This window comes from Ornithodoros turicata, chromosome 9, assembly GCF_037126465.1.
Source record: "Ornithodoros turicata isolate Travis chromosome 9, ASM3712646v1, whole genome shotgun sequence".
Taxonomy (NCBI): Eukaryota; Metazoa; Arthropoda; class Arachnida; order Ixodida; family Argasidae; genus Ornithodoros; species Ornithodoros turicata.
This window is the reverse complement of record NC_088209.1, coordinates 11,181,755-11,205,433: the sequence shown is the minus strand read 5'-3', so window position 1 is coordinate 11,205,433 and position 23,679 is coordinate 11,181,755. Positions and strand designations below refer to the sequence as shown.

The window sequence follows — 23,679 nt, the reverse complement described above, 5'->3', positions numbered from 1 at the left end:
ATACGTCACGCGCAATGTGTCACGTGCTCGTCTTTTTGAACTTCCAGCCACTCGTTAGCTCGTTAGACGTGCACGGCTAACGAGCTAATGAGCATCCGCCTTCTTCTGTAAACTTATGTGGCGACGTCAGCTGTCCAAAAAATCCGTACGCCCAGCGCTTTCTCAAATCAAGATTGATTACGAAAGTATGTGCAGTGGTTGATCGATATAGAGTGTAATGTGGTGAAGTTCTCTTTGAAGAGCATGCTATTGCGATGACCCTTCTCGAGGTCCACAGGAAAACTACATCAAAAGACAGAAAAGGGGCGTACACCCCTCTTTTTTCGAATCCAAAGCCATAACCCTGGCAATTCATGGTAATGGTTAGCGCAGAGCGTGCTATGCGGTGAAGGTCTGCTTTTAGAGCGTAGGATATCTATCTATCCCCTTGTGTCCCATGTTATCATCACTTTTGCATTATTGTTGTTGTTGTCTCTTCGTGGCATCGATATTTCGCGAATGGAGCGCATTTGAGGCCACTAAATTTTGCAAATTCTGGATGCTAAAACACGTGGCTGATTTGGTTTATTTCCTGATAAGCCCGAGACTGCTCGCACGTTTGATAAGAGCAACACTGCAAACGCTCGTGAAGTAAATCAGAGCGGTTATCGGCGACTTGCACAAGCAAATCTGAAGATAAATTTGCGGGTAAGTTCTTCAATTCGCCAAAATCAAGTACTCGCGAACAATACGCGATTTGCGCTAATTGACTGAGAATTTGATTGAAGCGTTTTGCTCGTATTTGATTATTGACTGTGGCGTTGACTGTCATAGCGTTTGTTTTGGCTTTCGTTTCCGTCCAGACTGTCGCTATAAGTGGTTCTCTCAGCGCACACTGCCGGAAATGTGGCGCTGTCTGTTCAGACAGGTACTGATACAGCAACAATACGTGCTTGCAAGCATTAAACTGATAAAGACGTGAGAAAATGTAACCGAACACCGCATTCGCTATACAGCAACAAGTATCGCGGTGGCTACAAACTAACCAACTGAAACTGTTTTAACTATTTATAAAGATCGTAGAAGAATATGTTTTGGTTTACAGTAATGGTAAGGCGCCAATTATCGGCTGTCGCTGTGCTCGAGGCTGTACGCCTATTTGGGGACTCTCGATGTCCTTTTTCAGAAAAGGCTCGTATCCCAAAGGATCTGTTGGTTTCGAAAAGATGTCCTCCTCCGTAAGGTCGCCTAGACTGCCTGCTCGTGTCTCAGTTGGGGTTGTAACAATTCGGGAACCAACGCCCTCTATAAGGCCACTGGTGTCATTCATTGCAATCGTTTCATGCTTCCATAAAAAGCCAAATTAATTATTTATAAGGCACTTTCTCAATCTCTTCTTAATTGTTGTGTCTCATCTGGGGTACAACAACTCAGGGGAACTTGCACTCACTTTTGCCGTTCTACAACAGGAAAGCGGTAAGAGATATCGCTCTTCGTCATCATCTATTGTTGTTGTCGTTGTTGTCTATACGAATAACGTCGGATACCGAAACCACATTTAGACGCCTAAATATTAGATCTGCCTACAAATTATATGCGTATCAGTTAGCAGCTGCTATCAAGTGAAGTAATCACTTTTTTCCTGAAAGCAGTTGATAGGAAGCCCACGACATCATTTAACGTAAGAAAACCAGCTACTTGGGAAACACATTTCTGTCGAACGTGCTATGGAAACCATAGGATCACAAAAACAAAAACAACTTTATTACGGGATGATGGATGCGGAGTTTCATCGCCGATACTCTACCCCATACTGGGGTGATACTCTACCCCATTGCTGGGGGTCCAGCAATGGGGTAACATGGGGTAACAACATCACATAGGAGACATCGCTACCGTTATCCTCGTATGTTACTTTCACTTGTGCAGAAAGGAGAGGTTATCTGTTAACCTTAACGTAATGGCATTTTTATTTTTTACATACTGGTCCTGTTTTTTTTTTTTTTTTTCTAGCCACGAGCTGTTGCTGCTGTTCCGGTACGTACACTTTCTGTGACATTATCGTATATTTCTCCTTCTCTGTATGTCCATACCATGTTCATTGTGCTGTTGTATGTCCCTGCCTTGAGCCCAGGACCTTGCCACGCTGGTTCTGGTAGATTTTTATCCTATGTATGACACTGTATACTCCGTGAAATTAATAAGGAAACAAGGAATGTTACTCAGAAGGTGCAATTACGTTTCCGTTACGGATACATGACTCGAAATGTAAACTAGGTACAGGGAAAACTGCCGAAACGCAAAAATATTCATTCATTTAAAAATTCCGTTACTCGTAAGTGTAATTGAGTTAGACCTGACTTACTTCAGGCGGTCTTCGTTTGAAATTGTCAGTTATTACAACGTCCCCCTCAACGTCTCCCTCGACATATTGAAACGTAACTTTGTTCTTGCCAGAAGTTCATAATTTACACAATGAATTAGATGATACACATCGTTATTCGGGCAAGGGAACTTATGTGCAGAGAACAGTGCACCTGAACAGAAAGCAAGAAAGCGCATCAAACGTCGATCTTAAATTAGACGCTCTATATGGCACAATAAAACAAATCTACGAAAAGATAGATTGAAAATCTACAGAATTGATTGGGTGTGATGAGCGTTGAGTTGAGTTGAGTTGAGTTGAAAAGAAAAAAAAATGGAGAAATAGGCGCTCATTACGAGAGCCGGCTACTCCAGATAACTTAGAAAAACACAAATGGCGATCTACAATAAAGCCAATGAGTGACAAAGACTCTCAGTCAGTCACTCACACACACTGTCCACGTACGCTGTCAGTCACACTGTGGCCACCAACTTGGAGTCTGCGCAAAATCGCACAAACGCTTGATGAGTGTCATTAGGAGCAGTTAATACCTTCTTTAAGTATGTCATGCTTGAAAAAATTGGAGACTCAGCATTTGGAAAGGCACAATACCGAAGACAGAAATTTACAACACATTCCTTAGACCACAGCAGAAGGCAACTGTCTCTAGAGTACAAGCTACAAAGCCAAATGTAATTTAATTACACTCTACTCTAGAAGTAATTGGTTGCTTGTATACTGCTAGAATAAAAATGAATACTTGTAATTAATTACTTCACAGCTCTGGTCAGTCAGGGCTAAACAAACTTCTGAAGAAAGTGTTGTGTGTACCACGGTCTCTTTTTAAACCCTATTGAGGCACGTCTCTGTTTATTGAAATGAAGTACACCACTTCATGCACGATGAACTTCTGCAGTTGTTCGTTCTCCGAAACGAGCAAACCTGAACTTAGTCGAGATTCCGCCGTAACACTAACTGTACTTCTTAAACACTTTGCACCCTTGTAATTCTGAAGTCGCTGTAGGCCGGTTTAGTGTAGCCTAACCTATACACATACGTCTTTGTCGAACCTCCACAAATGGAATACTTCCGTTCTATACTTTCATGCAACCCTCCGCTGAGGTTTGCTTCCGAGTTGGTTCGACTTGGTGAAGAAAAAAATAAAGTCTGCCTGAAAGCTCAAGACTATACCACCCCGATGGTCGTCTTCGAAAGGTGTTGAAGTGTTTGAGAGGTGTTCAAACATGCATCACATTGTGCATGTTATTTCTTAACGTTTTGTTTACATTGGTATCGTTGATATTTCGTCCGTTTGTTGTTTTCATATGCTTGTTTCAGTTTTGATCTGATGACATATCCCACTGGTCATCATAAGCCACCCCAATATAACGGTGAACTTGAGCGGGACAAAAACACATAGAGAACACGACACGCAGCCCAAGGTAGCTTGCGTTCGCTCAGGTTTGCCGTTTAAGGAGTTCATCCACCAGCTTTCCTGTGTCTACCCAATTTTATCAGAAGCCACATTTGCCTGAAAAGGAATGGGGGAATACCAGAAAAGAAAGAAAGAAAAGAAAAGAGAGAGAGAGAATGATGAAAAGGAAAGCTTAGCGCACTTCGGCTCTACCATTGTTTGCTTTGCAGTATTGCGTAACGCAACCCGGGAAATTCTCGTTGATTGTCCACCTACGTTATGACAACCTCAGCTATATCACGTGCAACGGTATTTCCTTCTGTACCACGTATGGAATCCCCTTTGCGGCGCCACAAGGAGAGAGACAGCAATTCTTCCACTTATCGCTATTTACCAGCTATAGTCGTAGGAAACAGCGTGTTCTCGGGGCCATACAATTGCGCGCTATCTGGCAATACTGAATATTCGGGTGCAGTTTGGTATATTGCAGTGTGTGCGTTGGCCGACAGCCTCCCGGTTATCATGCCGTAAATTGAGGGGCACGCTACCTTTCTCTTTCGTCATATCCGCTTCCTATTCTTAGCCGCAGTTCTCGAACTCGCTCACCTCCATAAAAAGGCGATATATGTATATCCTCGTATTTATCTCGCCTGCGGAGAATGAATACATTTAGTAAGAGCGCGCAGTCGTGCGTATGGAAAGGAAAACAATGGAGAGTTTTAGAAGAAGCAAATGTAATTGGATTGGGGATCGTCACTGTGAATGCCCAGAACACAGTGTTTTCAGATTTGGGGACGCGGACTCTATTGGCAAATGCGCGCGGATGTTCCATGGCAGCTTCCTTTGCCAGATTTTGAACGATTGCATTATATTGCTGTTCTCGTGGCGCTTTCCTAACGCGAGAAGTTCGCCGCTCTTCTCTCGCGGCCTTGATCCAACCGAGCAACGGGTTGTCCAACTATATACGGTGTCGTCACAGGACCCGCGCGTCGAAGTTAGCAGACGACGGTGGTCAGCAGACAACGGAACCCGAACAGGAGCGACCGTGGTGCCCCTAGCAGCATCCAGGGGTCTCTTACACCGTCAGATTCTGCGTACTCTTGTTCCTCTGACAAGTGCCACACGTGATCCAGCGCGGGTGCCGTGTTGCCACGTTTTGACCACGTGAATCCGCCATATTTGTCGAAAGTAAACTCAACCCAAAGTGAACCTGCGTCAGCCCTGGCGTGAGATATAGCGAAATAGGTGGAACTATAAAAAAAAGTCAGGAAAAGAACCGCGTACCATTTACTCAACAGCCATATTTGAGACCAATTCTGGTATAGTTCAAACGAAACTAATTTGGCGCTAAAGTGAATAACATTGCTGCCGTTTGATGACGCTACAAGCGCAAGGTACTGTAAGTATTCCGCTATTCTAAAACTCTATCCTTAGCCACTCTCGCCTATAGTCCTTGTTTGTCTACCTCGTACGCCCCGTTTATTGGGCACGACAGTATTGCGTCTCCTATTCCACAGCTGCCTAATGTGAAGGGTCCTGATATTCGTTCAGCGTTATCACTGCTAACCATGAGTCGACAACCGCGCTTGCGTGGACCGGTACGACGACCGGAAGCCCCGATTGACTAACACAACAACAACAACAACAACTTCATTTCAATGATGAGAAATAGGGAGTTTCATCGCCAGATGCGATACCCTACCACACTGCTGGCGGTAAAGGTGTGGTATAGGGTCTCGGTAGGGTCGGAACCGGTCGGAAACTCGCGAAGGTCATCGGTTACCGAAGGCTTCGTACATGACGATCAACTGAGGCACCCTATACCTTACCTGACCTTACCTTGCCTGACCCAGAGCCAACTTACCCTTTGAAATATGTCACTCGTCGAAGAAACCAGACAGCGGCGGGAATGCCAAGGCCCTCTTCATTGCCAATCAAGTGCGCTAACCACTACGCCACACTGGCGTGGCTTACGACGACCTGCCAGGGGGCCTTATTCAACGAACGGGACAAGCAGGCTTCCTGTTTCGGTTTTACAGTTATTGTCTGCGTTGCACAGTTTCGTAATTCATGCAGAGCTGCGATCGTAGTTCGTCATGGTGGCGTCGAAAGACACCTGACGTGGACGTCACGTCTGTAAGGTGACGTGGACCTTACAGAGCTCCGACAAGCCTAAAAAAACTCGCCCTCTATTCATACGTTACTTGCCCCACGCTTTTCTGCTCACTCAAACATCCATAAGGGCGCCTCCTTTTCTTCCTTCCTCCACGGATTCAACGCAGCAGAATCGTTTCAACGCAGAGCGAGGCAGCGGCATCTGGTGAGTATGATCATTGTCCATCATTGTCCCGCACGTTCACGTGAGTTAGCAGACGACGGAATCCGAGCGTCTAAAACCGCTAGATTTCTTCCACTCGTGTTCAGATTCAGATGTCAGATCCTGATTTTAATTTATGTATTATTTTATATTTATTTATTTACATTGCACGATGTGAAGTACATTGAAAGGAGGACCGATAAGGCAAGCCCTCTCGGGTTGCGACGAGTGGGACTTATGTCCGAGTAGCAACGGTCACGTCGTCCGGCGTCGTCCGGCCGACCTAGCGATTTCCGAACGCTAGGCCGTGTTGCCATGAAATGACCACCCGAATTCGTCGTAACTAAATAGGAGGGCCACTGGGAATCAGGCGAGCATGTCACAGCGGGAACACCTCCGTCGAGGGAACTAGAGCCACTAAATAAGGGCACAGAGTATCGCATTCCTGTTCCGCGCCAGAGTCGGCGTTCGGTGCCCGCGATTGGGCCGATAGTGTCACGTGGTTTCTCCTTCCAAGAACGCGCCGTCCATGTTGAGTACCCCTCCATCCAGAACCAGTTTCCTCAGTTGCGAGCTGACTTGACGGCGCGCTGTTCTCTGGCGGGCCGGACCCAAGATGGCGTGGCTCAGTGTCGCTGCTCTGCTTCCTATTTAGTGACTCTAGTGGGAACCGGCCGCGCTTGGTGGAGGAGGGAGGCCACGCAACGCCGGGATATGCTAGACTGTCTGTTACGTTCCCCTTGTCAACGTCCACCCTTCATCTGTTCATGCCCCTTATACAGAGAAGGAATAAAAACACGTGAGACATCGTTTGGATCCATACAGATCTGAAATGTTTTAATTCAAAAAGGACGTGTTTTTGCATATCTGCATACCATGCCTCGGACAAACGCACCCTTCGAGATAAGATTTTGCTCATTTCATGACAGAAGCCACTGCAATTTTTTTCCCCTACAAGATAAAATCTGGTCTCCTTTCAGGATCCTACTACAAAAGTAATATACAACTATAAACATATATTCGTAAATAAGTTAAGGAACATTGCGCATCCTACAACATAATAACCGCACCATGCCAACTGACAAACGTAGAAATACTCATAACCGATCTGGAATATAAAAGCATAACATCAAAGTAAGTCTGTCAACAAAAAAACAACTGTCTTGGGGCAAAACCCCGTGTCTTAGACAATGTACCATGGAGTCGTTTCATTTTGGCTTCACTTCGCTTCGAACGACTGAAACCGCTAAGTGCATAAAGCCACGTATTACACCAGGCCTGAGTGCTTCCAAGAAGAAGCTGGTGCCGCAATTAGTTCACACACCTGCCACATAGGCGCTCCATGCACGGCTCAGAAGGTTGTTAAGCGGAGCACGATCCGCTACGGGAAACCGTTATAGTGTACCTCCTTCCACTCTGGCAATTGTACGCTGCAGCTTCTCCCCAAAGTCGTTTCAAGAATTTTTCGTTCCGCTCGTGTGTAATTCGTTACTGCTGCGCCTTCGGATAAACGTCATACTAATGAAGTTTTATGCTGAATATTATTATCAAGTAATTAAAATGCTGGCATGCGGCCGCAACGTTCTGCAACAGGGAATTATCATAGCAGACGACGCTGTCCGTCGTCATCACACGTTTTCTATAATATATACGTATGAACGTTGCAGTGTTGTAGTTATTCCCAGAGTTCAGTTCTTCCAAATGCGTGCTATAAACCGCTATTGCGTTACTATTAGACACATTATCACATTTTACACTTACGGTCATCCAACAACATTCTGGACCATGCAGCGAACGTCATTGTGATAAGTAGGTAAAATGAGTTCGGCGGAGAAGTCTTTGATGGGAGCTTCGTGAAGATTCGAGGCATGGTGTTAATACATGGGGGGCCTAGATAAAGCAAAGCAATCCCATCTGTGCGATCGCATCACAGCTTGCGTACAAGCTCCTGGAACTTTGTTCAGAGCCCACTGGGCAGTGAGACCCACCACGCCGCGATAGCTTCTCCAGAGGGTCCGTTCTCCTACGAGGACGACGTTCCAAGAGGTCATAGGCAAAAAGAAGCTAAGCTTGAGGCTCCCCGTGCTTCTGCCTCATCGTAGTTGAATGTTTTGCACTTTGCGGTTTCAGACAGGACACTTAAAACATCGAATGCTTCTTATGCATGCCGGAGGCCCATGTAAGAAAAAATATGCACGTTCCTCCGGTGTCTTCGTAGAGGAAAATTTTGTCTCTTTCGAAACCTGGAAGTCTTTTGATGACCACAATTATGTCACGGCAACACTACCGCCCCAAAGAAATGACGCCCTGCAGATTACATTATGACTTGACCTGATTTCAGCTTGTCTTGTGAAATGAGAAGTAATGTGGAAGCCGTGCATGTAGGTTGAGATAAGAAATTATCGCAACGGCAATGTACTGACGGCCGCACCTGGTAACGCGTACAGGAACCTGGCTTTTTTCATACTGTTGTATATATACATGCCCACACACGCGCACATTGCCTTCTGTTGCCAACCATAGCCCTGACCCAGACGGATCTTCTGAGTCGCTGGTGCTCTTCCTAAAGTACCGCGACGACTAAATCTCGCGTAATCAGAACCCCGCCAAATTGATGTAATTGTAATCATCAACGTGTTTTACATTGTATTTTGCCAAAATGTTGTTTCTCAAAGTGACGGGAAGGATCACGAAAGCAATTTCTAGTTTTGAGGAGTGTGACGGCATAATGTCCGTGTTCCGTCAGGCAACAGTTTTTTAAGCTTTCAGATTCCTCACCAAAGCTGACCTTCTAACTTGCGGCGGAGACAATGACCGGACAAGTGCCAGCGCTGTTGCTAGGAGATAGACGCCGCAGCACATGATGACGTCATCTACTCTTCGACAATCCGAAACAATCAAGAGTGCACGGATCCCCTTCGACAATTTAAGAAATGCGTAATGTCTACTGAGGGCATTTGTGTTTTGCATGCCAAGACTTTGAGCGAGGTTGCTACATACGGAATAAAATAAAACATTTTAGTTGTAGTCAGTAGTCATTTAGCCAGAGTGGCACTTCAACTGTTACGCGCATGATAAACCAGTCATCACAAAAAACCACTTTCCTTTGGCGATCTCATTATTTCATTCACAAAAACTAAGCCCGAATAATCCGTCAGAGTGAAAATAGAGCAGACCGCACAAATATCAAGTCCGCCAAGATTACGAAGCTACAACGCGACTCGTGGCTTTGCAAACGGTACATGCGACGCACCAAGTACTATACACGATTCTGACACCAGCTTGCACAAAACGGAGGCATAGCAAATCCTACCAAAGCTCTTCCCTGCTAGTGTATACAATCGTTACCAGGATTGGCCATCGTTTCCGCGCAAACTCACTTTTCACACATTCGACCACGCGCACTATCCAACACCCACATCCACAAACGACCGCTTTTCACCACGTGGGATCGCGAGAACAGTTTTTGAAAAAGTACGCACGCGCTTTGATACAATATCTCGCGTCAAGACCACTCAAGTCTTCTCGTTCGAAGATCACACACGCACGCACGCACACAAGAAAGCTTTTTTTTTTGCACTTGACGATGGAAGTCCTTGTCTTCCCTGCGACTCAAGACGAAACAGGACATGCCTAAAGCATTAGTTCGCCGACTAGAAACACACGACGACGGTTTGCACACAGCGTCCGTAAGTCCTCCTGTGGGCGCCCCTGGTTCGGGGCTTAACGCAGACTCGCCGTCCTGGGTTACACCGTAGGGCGATCGGCATATTGGCACGGAGAGAGCGTGTTCCCTTGCCTGGGAGGGCTGTAGGTATTAAAGCTGGAGGCAGCGTGCTGTTTAGCCTTGAGTCGCAGGGACGCTATTGATGAGGACATAGACGAACACTGGTCCCGGTACACGTATGGGGACGCCGGTGTCGCGTAGGGGCAAGGCGCCGCAGCCGCCGTACTGAGGCTGTTGCCGGCGCTCACTGATGGTACGATGGAGGACGTAGTAATACCCGTCGTGGCAGAGTTGAAGCAACCCATGCCCTGACTGGGTACAAGAGGGTTCACGTTGACCGCGGGCCACGGGAAGCTCTTGGCTCCAAGTGGGGAAGGGACTTTGGAGGCCCAGTTGTTGTACGAGGAGTAGCCGGAGTAGAGGGAGTCGTCGAAGGGTTGCATGAGTCCGTTGAATTGCGTGCCGAAGCCATTCTTCAGTTCTGCTGTCGCGTTGCGTTCGCGTTTCCGCCATTTGGCGCGCCTGTTTTTGAACCACACCTGTGAAGAAGGAACAGGACACGGGTAAGGCTACACGTCACCACACGATTCAACTTGTGCCATTAGATAAAGGTAACGCACAAAATGATCAACCCTCCAGAGTGTGTCACACGTTTGTGAAGTAAAGAAAACAGAGACCAAGTAGCACAATGTACTGAAATGTCAAGTCGATGGGAGTGACTGGGAGGCATTCACGCCAGTGCAGCGCTTTCTTTTTCTTTTTTTTTTTTAGAGTTGTTCATGAAAAGGGTAACCTTCATCTAGCCATCTACCCGTCTCACCCTAGTTGGTTGGTTGGTTTTAAGAAAAAATAAAATGGTGATTTTGGCTTCACTATAGTGTGGGGCCCGCAACTTCACATCAACTGAACCAGTTACCTTGGTGGAAAACTCCTGTAAAGATGATGCTAATGAAGAGGAGGAGGAGATTGGTGATGATGATGATGTTGATGATGATGAGGATATGATAATGTACCCACACTTGGGTACATCCCTATGGGTACCTTATGTACCCTGACTTTCAATCGATTGAACTGCATGCGAGACGCGCTTCCGAGCCAAGAAAAAGCCTGCGTAGCACTTGCTTGACAGTGCTAGAGCACATGGCGGGACGCGTGGTGAATCATGGGACGCAGACAGAAAACAGTGGCGGGCAAGGACAGAAGAAACGGTGCACCTTATATGTAGTCCTTTTTGGTGATAAACTATCATTGTAGTTTCACTATTGCGTGACGTGCCTTCCTTCAACGGTGCTTCTGCAAGAGGGTCCAGGACCACACCGATGGGAATCTTCCATGCACACACTTGAAGCAATGCAAGAACGAGGAAGCAACGGAAAATGAACAAGGCAAAGGAAGCTAAGAACTACAGCAAATATTGCAATTAGTGTTGGTATGCATACGAACTGTGCGTTCCCGCGAATCGAGAGTCCGATGTACTCATATAGTGGAATAAGTATTGCAACCAAGGAGTTTCTAAGATGGAGAAATCAAAGCATAACGCATATCTGCGAGCGTGGACATTTCTCCAATGCACCCTATACGACATAAATTGTGGCGGGCATGAGATCACGAGGAGGGGAATGTGATGTACACATAGGAGTCTGGCAACCAAGGACGATCAAAGCCAGCGAAAACGCATAGCTGCCAGTTTTCTTCATCATACCCTATACGAAGTATACAAATTAAGCTTACGTCGACGCCGACCTGGGAACAGAATCATGTTCTTAATTCGTGTCCGACGCTGCGGCATCGTGGCCATAAATGGGTCCTCCAGCTTTCTAGAAGCATCCATAGCCTTGAAAGGCTACGGTGATCATGAACGCCGGTCTGTGTCCAGTTTCTCCCATTCGCGTACTGTCTGTACTGTACTGCGTACACTTGACACCCCAGTCCCGGCAGACTATATTTCGATGCAACCGGTACATGCATAAAAATAAAAATTGATGGCGTTCCCCACCCTATCCTCGGCAAGAACGTCGGGCTCAGGCATGAAACTTTCGTCAATAGTTTAGCGTGTCACCATTGATGCCACTAAGTTTTCGCGATCGGGTTATGCTACAGAATCGTGAGTGTTAGGAGACAGTGGAAATTGATGTTCTGATGCTGGAACACAGAAGAAAGGACAACGCAAGATGTTGGTTCGAGTTCTGCAGCTGGCTAACCTTTTCAGTGACTACCTTCTTTCCGTGTTAGGAGACCGATTGGTACCGTTGCCGCGAAAGTATCGTGCCTGCCAGAACCAAGGGAAGCGCGCGTGGCTCAGAATCTTACTCGTTCGTTGGATAGGACAGATACACTACTTGGTAATCTACGTTATTAACGGTCTACTAACCCTCTCGATAGTTACTAAGTCGTGAGGTAGTTCAAACAGAACTGAAGTCACGTTGTTCACTTAAGTGTCCCGCGAGCAAGTGGGAAAGGAACTCTACGATGTGCCGCTCTATCTCCTTACAGGCACCCTATAATTATGCTACAGCGCGCTGACGATAAGGCATAGAATGACGCACTATCAAAAAACGGCTCCCGTGTAATTTAACTTCCGATGCGCTTTCGACATTCGACTTTCCGATAACCAGAAGAGTCGGTATAGCACTACCGCTTTGGTGTGGTTTTAGACGTAGCACAAAATAATGTATATACATTTCTGAGTGTCAATGCTGCGTTGTGCATTTCTTGGCAGTTTTGGCTCTGCCTCTCTCAAGTTCACTCCCCACCCGCCGAGGTCTCGGCTCGCTCCACTTACGCTCAGTTGATCAGCCAAATCGAGCGTGCTCATGATTGAGTTTTGCTGAGGTCTGGTGTTATGTCCTAATTTGCAGTCCCATCTCGACTTTACGCACGTATATCTACATGCTTTTAGCAAACTCGACCTATACAGGGTGTTCAAAATTAAGCTTTCACGAGCGCTACGCAAACACAGCGATTACAGGAAACCGGATGATAACTTTACGCTACTTGTGTAAGAAACAGGTGCTGCTAATTATGTAGCACCTGTTTCTTACTCAAGGAACAGAAAAATAGCACCCAGTTTTCTTTTGTTCGCCTATTTATAAAGTGCTAGTGAAAGCTTAATTTTGAACACCCTGTATAGTGCGGTCACATTTCTCAGGAAAAGGGCCACCTAAACCCTTCCTATATAACCCTTTTGCCAGCTAAAGTTCAGTTCAGAATATATTTAATGTACTTTATACACATGTACAAGCATACGCATATGTGAACGGAAGTTCTGCTTGCGTCCATGGCACCGAGAAGCATTCGGCTTACACCTACCGTCGCAACTCTGAACACTTTGTTTCATGGCTCCAAAAACTTTGCCGACAGAACGCATCAAGTAGGCTACTTAGACATTCTGTCTCAAATCCCCGACGCGGACCACGAAATCCCCTAATTTCCATAACCCCCATTCACGTGCCATTCCAGATACGAAACTTGGTCCATATTAAACGAGGAAGGTAATGTCTCCGAGCCCAAAGCCCCTTTTCTGGACCCCCTTGTTTTGGAAAGTAATTATCTCCGTGAAACCAACGCGGAAACTCAAATCCTGCATCACACGCAATCACAACCTGCGGAAAGCCCTCTATGTACTGAATCAGCCTCCTTCAAGTTCCCACCTGAGAACGCAATGAAACAAAAGCGAAAGAGCTCTCCTTCGTCCCCGCGAAATCCCTCGACCAACGTTATCCCCCCCCCCCCCCTTCCGAATAAGCGGCCTTAAACAAATTAGGGCGAGATGCAATACGAGCCAAAGCCCCGGCCAAGAAAACGGCTTTCTGGCGGAACTGAAATTATTCCTTTACGCTCTGCGCTGGAAGGAACCACACGCGTGTATATATATATATATATATATACAGTCAACGTTCATAAATGAACAACAAGGCTAGCTCGTAGATTTCGGGCGAAAGAACACGGGGAAGGGGGGTGACTTCATTTGCTAGACCTCGCATTTTCGCTTTAAGAAAAAAAAAAATGGGGGGGGGGGGTGAATTCGCTGTCCGATGTGTGGGCGCTACCATTCAGGGAGGAAAGGGTTATGACAATGGCTTTTATTTTTGCATGCAGGAGGGGAGGCGATCATTTTTCACAACAGCTACTATACTACTTCGCTGCGCGCTCTGGGTATGTAATGTGGCATGGCGCGTTAATTTCCAACGAATACGCGTTGTATAGTAATTGATATGTACTGCCGGTTAGGTTTTTGTTTCTAAACTCGCGCGGTTAACCGGCTGACAGCGCGAACTTTCCGTTTTGTTTTCTGCCTCCTATATATGGAGCCCTTTCCTCCCCTTTCCTGATCCCCGCGCTCTGGGCTGGTGACATTTGTCTTCATTTGCGCCTGTCCGAACACCAAAGTAGAGAAAAAGAAGGAAAAAGGGGGGAAGGAGACGATGACAAGATGGCGGATGAAAAGACGCTGAAAGAATACAACTTGTCCGACCAGGTGAAATTGATCGCAGTCAGCGTCGGAACAAAAGACAAGTAGCGAAGCCCGTGCAAAGTGTATATTTGCTAGCGGTTAATCTCCCGTTGCTACGGCAACGGGAACGCGTGGATGAAGATAAATCAGCCAGCTCTTGATGAATTACTCGGACGCCGTTACCCGTACATGTGTGTGTGTGTGTGTGTGTGTCGGCCTTCATATAACGCACTGGGTGAGAAAGCAAAAAAGAAAGATACATGTATGAGAGCGGTTTTACGTGGAGTGTGGCTGCGATTTCGTCCCGGAACAAGCGCGCCAGAATATATTCTAACGGAGAAGCAATGTGACATGGCAATTTGTAAAAGGAGAATGAGAGAGCTGGAAGTGACTATTCGGAGTGCGCTTAAGATGAATGTTCAAAAAGAAAAATCGAGAAGAAAACCGAGAAATTCAGGAACGTTGTTGTTATCTCTTTTTCTTTTTTCCGCGCTGCTTCACGTGTAATTGTGCAAGCGCCGTTCTTGTCTTTCTTTGTTTGTGACTTTTTTCTTTTTTGTGTGTGGTGAGATTAAAGTCCCGTGAAATATTGAGTATCGATCACAGAGAAGGAGGGGAGGTTGTCCTAATCGGCTCGCCGTTAGTCGAAACAAAGAGGTGGGCGTAGTCACGACTAAAGAAGCACAGAAGAATGCCGGCATTTAATTTTGCCGCAAATAAGGTACGCAAATTCCGAGTGTCTCAAACTCTTTGTGACATTTTCAACGGGGAGGCAACATTTAAAAACGCTTTTCGAACGATTTCAATGTGCTTTTCTAATGGCCTGTTCTCACATACAGTGCTATGATTCAGATCGTTGGACACCAAGCGTTATTTTCTACATCCGCGTGCTCACTCGCAAAACAGTGCGCACAGTGCTTAGCCGGCTCGGCATCTCAAAAGTCTCGCGAAACATCGTTGGTAACGTGACGCAGCGCCGTGTCGATTTGTGTTGATTCTTGATTCCTGTGAGCTTTGCTGGTGCACAGTCAGCTGGGCGAACGGGAAATTCGACGCCCGTTATATATGCTCTGTTCACCACGAAACCAATAGACAAAGCCATAGAACAAGGAAGCAAAACAATCCCACAACACCCACGACGTCATAGGTTAAACGACCTCTTGATTGGTCATCAAGAACGAGCGCTGAAAATGAACTCTGCCAAGCACTGAGCGGTTCGTATAGCAGCGCGAGGAGCAAAAATCAGCGCTGTTTTCCAGTGCTGCGCGACAGAGCGCTGTATGTAAGAGCGGGCACTAACTTTTTGCCGTACTGCAAAATATTCTTCAACCAATTCTTCTACGTGGCCGTCATCCGAGTTCGCATTCATACAGTATACGTCTGTGCGCACAGATTAGTTAATGGTATTCGTTATGGACGGTGTCAGGAACAAATGGGAAGACGGTGTGGCCCACTTGTCGCCGACGGCCGGTGACTACAAAAGTGACGGTCCCAGATGACGTCCCCATTTAGCAAGGAGAGATGTTGAAGAATAAGGCACGGAACAGAAAGCGAGTTACCAGAGGAGGAGGAGGAGTGTCGTCGGGAGGAACCCGAGAGGTCTGCCTGCCTCATTAGGCGGCATGTTTCTCGGGAAGGGAAAGGTGATGGAGAGGAGGAGAGGAAAGGGTGAAGTGGAAGACCGAGCGGAATCCGCTCGGGGGGAGGATAGCTGCGTCCATGGGCCGACTTCAGGGGAACTGTGCCGGCATACGCCTATTACACATCTGAGGGAAACCCAGGAAAAACCCCAGACGGCACAGCCGGCCCGCGGATTCGAACCGCGGACCTCCCAGTCTCCAAGCGCACGCGTTACCGCTGCGCCACCGGAGCTGGTGGGCGAGTTACCAAGGGCAAGATAGACGTTTATTATGGCTTTAAGTTGGTAAAGGCCCAAATTACAGAGTTCACAGATCGTGATACGTCGACGCTGGCCAGTGAACTTTCGTGGCATCTCTCGCGCCCATCGCTTTTGTGGGTGGACGACGCCACGTTGAAGATGATTGGTCAGTGGCACTGATGATGATGCTGCTGCTGACAACGGGTGAAAACGCGGACTGTTTCTGTCATGCAAACTGATTTTCCCCATAATGGTGACCGCTCCTATGTGTGCTACAAAAGTTCCACGAAAGTTTCGTTGGGATCAGACTCTCCGCGTCACAACATGCGCCAGAGAAGACCACTGGTGTGTCAGGGATAGAGATGCAAAGTTTCTTGCTCGCGCAGTGGTTGTTTCCCTGCTTTCCATATAAACAAATATAGGTTGTTGACACAGGCGTGTATCTATGTAACTTATGTAAGACTCTGATTTTGCTATCATGTTCACTAATCCATCTACGTCATGCAAAAGCGAAAATTTCGCTTTCTTTTAAATTTTAAGCGTGAAATTTTTTAGTAGGAGACAGTAAACAAATGTTTCGTTATTCTGAGACAGCAGGATATCTTGGTCCGATATTGGCTGATAGTTGCAATACTGGGCCATATATACAGGCGGTCCCAGCTAAATGCGAACATATCTTTTTAAAAAATATATATATATCACTTTTTCCGAGCTGAAATCAATTGCAATATACCACACGCTGAAGGGTTCCCCTAGGAGGGCATTAGCAAACACCTAAGGCAATGTCTTCATTAACTTTCAATAATTAACTTTTTAATCATAAAAGCTACCAAGTTATCCCAACGACAACATCTGGTCCCTTCGCTTACCTGATACCAGAGCAGTTTTCAGAACAAAAATCCGTTCGATAGATCATCCGCAAAGAATTAGTGAAGGAAGACCTTTTTTTTTTATAGGAAAATAATAACTACTTTGCAGGAACGCATAAGTAAAATACGAACTACTTTGCAAGGCAGTCTGAGTAAGACAAGGACGGCTTTGCAGGAACCCCAGCAACCCTTGTGTTCTGACTATAGCCACTGTATAGCGTGCCCTCAGAGCGCGTATCAATTCTAATCTTTGACATTCACGTCACAGAACGTAGGAGTAAGTGTGGGAAGAGATGAACAAAGAAATATTGTTACAAAACAACTTTTTTCTCGCTTGTCGAGCTTTTTAACGTGTATAGACATTTTTCAACAGCGCAGGCTCGCACAGAACGCCACCCGCTGCGTCAATATTTCAATTTGAAATGGGAGACTACGAAGAATGACGAAGACGAAGCTGACGTCATGAGAACCGGAAGCGGTTCTCATCTTCGTCTTCCTGCCGAATGAAAAAGCAAACGTCAGCCCGTGTATAGACCGCGCGTTGAAATTCACCACCGACCACCACCACCACTCTGTACCCGTGGCACATTTTCTTTTTTCTCAATGCGATCCGTCAGAGAGCGCCACCAACAGACGGGTGTGTCGCCTGTTTAATATTAATATCACCTCCCATATATGCATACCGAACGGCCACAGCCAAAGCCATAGCCAAAGACTATAAACCCTAAACAGGAAGCAGAAAGGCCTTTCGAAGCTTCGTCTCCAAATCCCAGGGCGGCTTGCGGGTTTTAAACTCTCGTTAAATATGAGGCTCCCGCCCCTTTGATTCCAAAGGATAAACTTTTTCTTGTTCCCCATTGACTTTCAAAACGATCTGTCAAAAATAAAAAGAAAAAGCACAAAAACCAAAGAGCAGCGTCATAATAAAACCACCGTTTTCTCAGTGTCATCCAGCAGAATATCGCCGACCACAGTTTGGCGAAACGTACGTTCGGGAAAAATAAAATAAAAATGCTGCTAGAGAGTCATTTGTTTTTAGTATACGCCATACTTTTCTGGACTTGTTTCGCTTCTCCGCCAGGGATCGCTCCCATATTTTCTTCTCGAGGCGACGTTTTAACCTTTTTTAAGCGTCTCAATAGCTTGATTTATGCTTCCAGGGCGTAAACGCGTTTCCTGCATGCATAAATATGCTGATTGTCTCGCGAAAGAACGGAACTTATGTAAAGTGTGTCCTTCGGTCGCTTTTGGGCCCCCGCGGCGTCGAAGCTACGTCTCTGTCGTCACGAACTATATGAAGTGTATGAGTTTTTTTTTTCCCGTCCGTGGCAACGCTCGCAGGCGTGAACAGTTATGCAAGCCGCCAGGAAAGACGAATGGATGTGCTTGAATACACTCTTAAAACAGAACCTCACCACATAACGCCCTGAAGCTTAACCATTGCGCAGAATGATATCCTTATCGCATCTGGGTATATACTGGAAAGCGCGGCATGGGCGAGGTACGATATAAGGACATTCGGCCTGAAACCGGAACGGAACTGAAAACCGAAAACGAAATAACCGTAACGGGAACGTAAAAGCAATTCACTATCGGCAATTAACCGAAACCGTAAAATGAACAAAAAAAAAGTGATTTCGGTTATGGGTTCATATGAGCCGGTTCAAGCATGAACGCGAACAACTTTAAAGGATGCGATTTTTCATGCGTTTGCACTCTGTATAGCTTATTTTGCGACATCCACGCAGTCTGCAGATACACCCTAGGAAAAATATATATATATATGTACATATACCGTTTCAACTCTTTGGTTGCCGGTAACCGCAGGTATTAAAACGGCGAATCCTGTAACAGAACCGTAATCCAACCGACAATTTATTTCGGTTTCCGGCCCTTGCGTTTCATGCCGAGTCTGGGAGGTGACCCGGGCTTCGAATCCGGGAGCCGGCTGTGCTTTCTTCAGGCACTTTAAGACAAACGTCAATCTACACAGTTCCCTATGAAGTCGGCCCAGCACGCACGAACCCCCCTGGCGACAGCCGTGACGTTGCACACTTAAAGTGGTTGGGACACTTTCTTAGGTGTGGTACATTTACATCATGGACGCGTTGTACCGCAGGCCAGAATACCGAGGGAAAAAAAAGAAGTATTCTTCAACATGTCGTACTTATTAGCAAGGTACACACCCACATGCAAAGCCCAGATGTCACACACCTCAGAGTTGCGTCCGTTCCCATTGGCAGCTGTAGCCACGTGACTTCTCGCGCGCTGCCTCCTGGCGGCTGCGAGGGTTGTGATGCCAGAGCCGCATGAGTTTCGGTATTCGCGGTGCCCATTTTCTACGCTTTTATTACCCTCAACGCTGTGAAACTTTCAATGTAAGTTCACACCGAAGCATATATTTGAGATAACCTAGGATGACCTGTCGCAACCCTTTGAAGCGTGGCCACATATGCGGCAAACAGTTCTATCACCGCCACCCGCACCATCTCTTTCAAGTGTTTATGAACCAACGATATTTTTGTCGTGATTGCGCGCCAATGGTGTATACCCAGTGTATACCCCGTCTGTGTTCTCTAAACTACACGACATTGGATGCAGTTGGAAAAATACGTGGAAAAATTGAAGGAAGAGTATGTTGAACCGGGAACGCCACTTACAGCTCGAGCGCAGATTGTCAAAAGAATTATGATACCGAGATGTGCGTACCTATTTTCTGTCGCTTACCCTTCTCCTGAAATATGCCGTAGAATTGAGAAACTCTGCTTTCAGTTTATATGGGATGGGAAAACGCAATGGGTAGCGCAAGAGAAAATGAAACTGCCTATTGATGTTGGGGGCCTACAGATTGCTGATCTGAAACAACTGTCAGAAGCACATGCTTTACATGGAATATATAGGATGTTGGATGGCAAGGACATCGCACAGCAGGTGACAAAATTTTGGCTGGGAATAAACATAAGACATTTTCGCCAACACGGGATAGATCATAGGAGTCCAATGTCGGAATGGCAGCCAGCAATTTATGAAGCAGGGAAGCACACTTTGCTGCAATTGAAAAGATCAGACAAGAGCAAAGACTACAGCGGAAGCTCAGTCGCTGAATTATACAGAGATCTGAGGGGGAAAGAAATAGAGAAATATCCATCTACAATAACAGCGGAAGCTTGGAAAAGAGTTCTTAGTTACTGGTTAGAAGGCAAAAGAAAATCATTCCTGTGGAAAATTGCGCATGAGGTCATACCAGTGAGGGACAAGTTTTATCTGTGGGGTAAAAGCCGCAGAAGAGACTGCGAGCTTTGCGGTCAAATAGAAACGGTGAGGCACGCCGTCTTCGAGTGCAAGGTACCGATGTACCTGTGGTCCTGTTTTAAGAAATATTTTGGATTAAGTAACTTGACATTTGAAGAAGCTATGGGAATACATGTTGGGAAAGTAACCAAAAGACAACAGAAATTTTACATGTTAGTAGCAGTCGAAATCGCATATCAAGCTTGGGTAAACAGGTGTAGAGTGGTGCATGGTGGTGACTGCTGGGGTAAAGAACGAATGAGAAATATAATCAGCTATTACGTACGAACTTGGCTTGGGAGGGAGCGGTTAAGGTTAGGAGCAAAAAACTTCTCGAAACAGTGGCAGTGTAAAGGGTTCAGGGTAGTGGAGGGTATTATTAAATTTAAATTGGCAGATTAGTTAAATGAATTTAGAATATACTACCGCCGCAAGACAAGGAGGAGATCTATCGGAATTTTGGGGTGAGTTAACTGTAAAGCACAGGAGTGTTGACGCTCTTCTGAAGCACACGATACAGCGTTACACTCAAGTGCAAAAGCAATGGGGCAGAGTTTTAGAACTGGCCTCAGTTGTTGACTTGGTTGGGGAAAATAAAGCAAATCAGTAAATTAAGGATATAGGGAGTGGTAGGCTAAAAGATAAGGAAGATGGGCTCACTAATTTTGTGACTCATCTAATCAGTCAACAATACAACTACACGACATACTTTGTGTAGCTTGGTACAAGATTTCCAGTCTACATAGTAAAGTATCGGCGCCCCAAATGATATTGGACTCGAGACGACCCTCTGACGTCACAAACATGTGACGTCACGAGAATAGCGGTCCGAGGTTATATTTTGCTGTGGCGGGAAGAACGTCTCTGTCGATAAGGCTGATAAGTCCCGATAGATTGATAACGCTGATAGGTCAGCACGCTTTGCACGGCGGCGTTACGTAGTCGATGACATTGGGGTTCACGTCGTCTATATACACTTTATAAACAGATCTTCACGGCATAGCACGCTGCGCACCAACCGTTGCCACGAATGATAGGATTATCCCTTCTGATTAGAACAGAGAGGCGTACGCCTTTTTGTATCAATTATATTACATGTCCAAACTGACACAAAAGGGTGTCCGACCCCCACTCGCTTCGAATCAAAGCGATAACCTTGTCATTCGTGGCAATGGTTGGCGCACAGAGTGCTATGGGGTTAATTTTTAGACTGCATTCACTCAATAAACAGAATTTCACCTCATAACACGCTGCAAGACATCCTTGCAAAAATTATATCTTTATCAGTCTTGATTTGTGGAAAACGTGTGCAGCGCATTTTTTAGTGACAATTAACGTAACAACATAAGTGGCACAAAAAGGCGTACGCCTCCCGTTTTCAACTAATCAAAGGACATAACATATAGTAAATTCGTACAGTGGTTCGCTCGACCGTTGCAACAGTAGAAAGTTAGCTCTGCTGGAGGTGCAAGTAAGTGGACGTCAGCGCTCTTAAAGCAGAACTTCTGCGCATAGCACGCAGCTAGCCAACCATCACCCCGAGTGACATTGTTCTCTCCCAGATTTGTTGAAAACAGGAAGTGTACTCTTTTTCTGGCATTTATGCGCTTACGTTAATTGTCACAAAAAAAGCGTACACAGCGCGCTTTCCTTTCCGTACGTCAACAGTAATAAATGCGTCATTCTGTACAATGGCAGGAACTCAGCGTTCTATTTGGTGAAGTTCTCTTGGCCTGCGCGGCGCCTTTACATGGCACTTCTTGCGCTTGATGGGCCACCCTCGCAGAGCCGCAGTGTGCAGGAGGTGATTCAGCTTGTTAACGCCGGTTGTTAACGCCTTTGCAGGGAGCGACGGGTACTTGGAGTACTTGGAGTCTCACCGCCGCTGAATGACCTCTGACATTCTCTTCCGGGTGGACAATGTCAAGTTGCATGTTAACCTATCAGGTGTCCTCGTCCTCGTGTTGTTATCCCACTTGCAGCTTACCAGTGTCATGGACTGTTGCATGGCGAAACCGACACGTATAGCAATCTCTGAACAGCCTTTGTCGCTGGGCGAGAGTTCGTATTCGGAATGTGTTTGAAGTCTGTTTGGGATGCTGCAGGAAGCAGGCCCCTATGGTTTGCCTTCTTTCTGAACAACAACGTTAAGGAAGGTGGATTCATTAATTCTGTGACTCATCTAATCAGTCAACAAAACAACATCCCATTTTGCAGTACAACAACGCCGCACAAGGAGACGCCGTAGGAACAGTGGTGAATCGGACCGCGTGGCTCCCGGAGAACGAGCTATGATTTACGGCTCCTGATAAGTCGATGTCGTAACGGCCGTAAATTTCAGTGACACGATGGCACGAATAAACAAGCCACGATGCTACAATGGAACGGTCACACGTGGGCAGCAACGCGTTGTCCCATGTAGTCGCCGATCCTTGCGTTGCGTCGACCACTGAACTTAGTATATTTATGGACATACGGAACATACTGTAAGAGGTAAAAGTCGGGCAATCGGGAGGTACGGTACACATTACGTCAAGTTTTAGCGACTTGATTGTGTGACGAACCTGCACTCTTAAAAAAAAAAAACTTCCCCACATAGCACGGTGAAGGCCAACCATAGCATAAAGTGATACCTTTATCACTTTTGACTTGTGGAAAGCTCGGGGCGTGCGCCTTTCTGTGATAAGCGAACATTTGCATAAGTGTCACAAAAAGGCGTACGCCTGCCACTTTTAATAAATGAATGGTGACTTGAAATAGCGTCGTCTGCACTCTTAAAAATAAATTTCACCGCATAGCACGCTCCTAGCCAACCATAATCTCGAATGATATCGTTATCTGCCCTGATTTGTTGGAAACGGGAGGGGTACGCCTTTTCTGTGACAATTATGAACAGCATAAGTGTCACAAAAAAGGCGTACGCCTCCCGTTTTCAACAAATCAGGGCAGATAACGATATCATTCGAGATTATGGTTGGCTAGGAGCGTGCTATGCGGTGAAGTTCATTTTTAAGAGTGTGGGATGGTGGTTAGCTAAGAGCGTGCTATGCGGTGAAGTTGAAGGTGAGTCTTCGTCAAGCCTTCTGGCTTTTTACTCTGTCCCACCCGAAAAGGAAATAAAAATTGAATTGAATTGAATTGAAGTTCTGCTTTGAGCCTTGACTTTTCATTTGAAGAGAGAAGTGCGTACGCCCTATGACGCAGAATAGGTGTTGACGGCAACTCGTTGCAAATAACTCGTTATACTGCAGCCGGGTTACGTTTTCGGTAACTTTACTCTGTAAATGTAACTTTTAACTAATTACTTTTGACTTCCAGTGATTACTTGACCAGGAACTCGTTCCTGCTGCAGGTACTTTTTTTTTTTCAAAGCAGCTTGGATTAA

At 46.1% G+C, this 23,679-nt stretch overlaps 1 protein-coding gene across 1 annotated transcript in view; it reads right to left on the bottom strand.

Moving 5' to 3' along the window:
• Window positions 1-6,937: 6,937 nt before the first annotated feature.
• LOC135368102 (pituitary homeobox x-like) overlaps window positions 6,938-23,679 on the bottom strand; it is a 100,067-nt gene continuing 83,325 nt past the window's right edge. Inside the window, exon 5 of the mRNA XM_064601178.1 lies at window positions 6,938-10,341. Coding sequence (XP_064457248.1) covers window positions 9,823-10,341 — 519 coding nt within the window. The 3' untranslated portion in view covers window positions 6,938-9,822. The remainder of the gene's footprint in view (window positions 10,342-23,679) is intronic.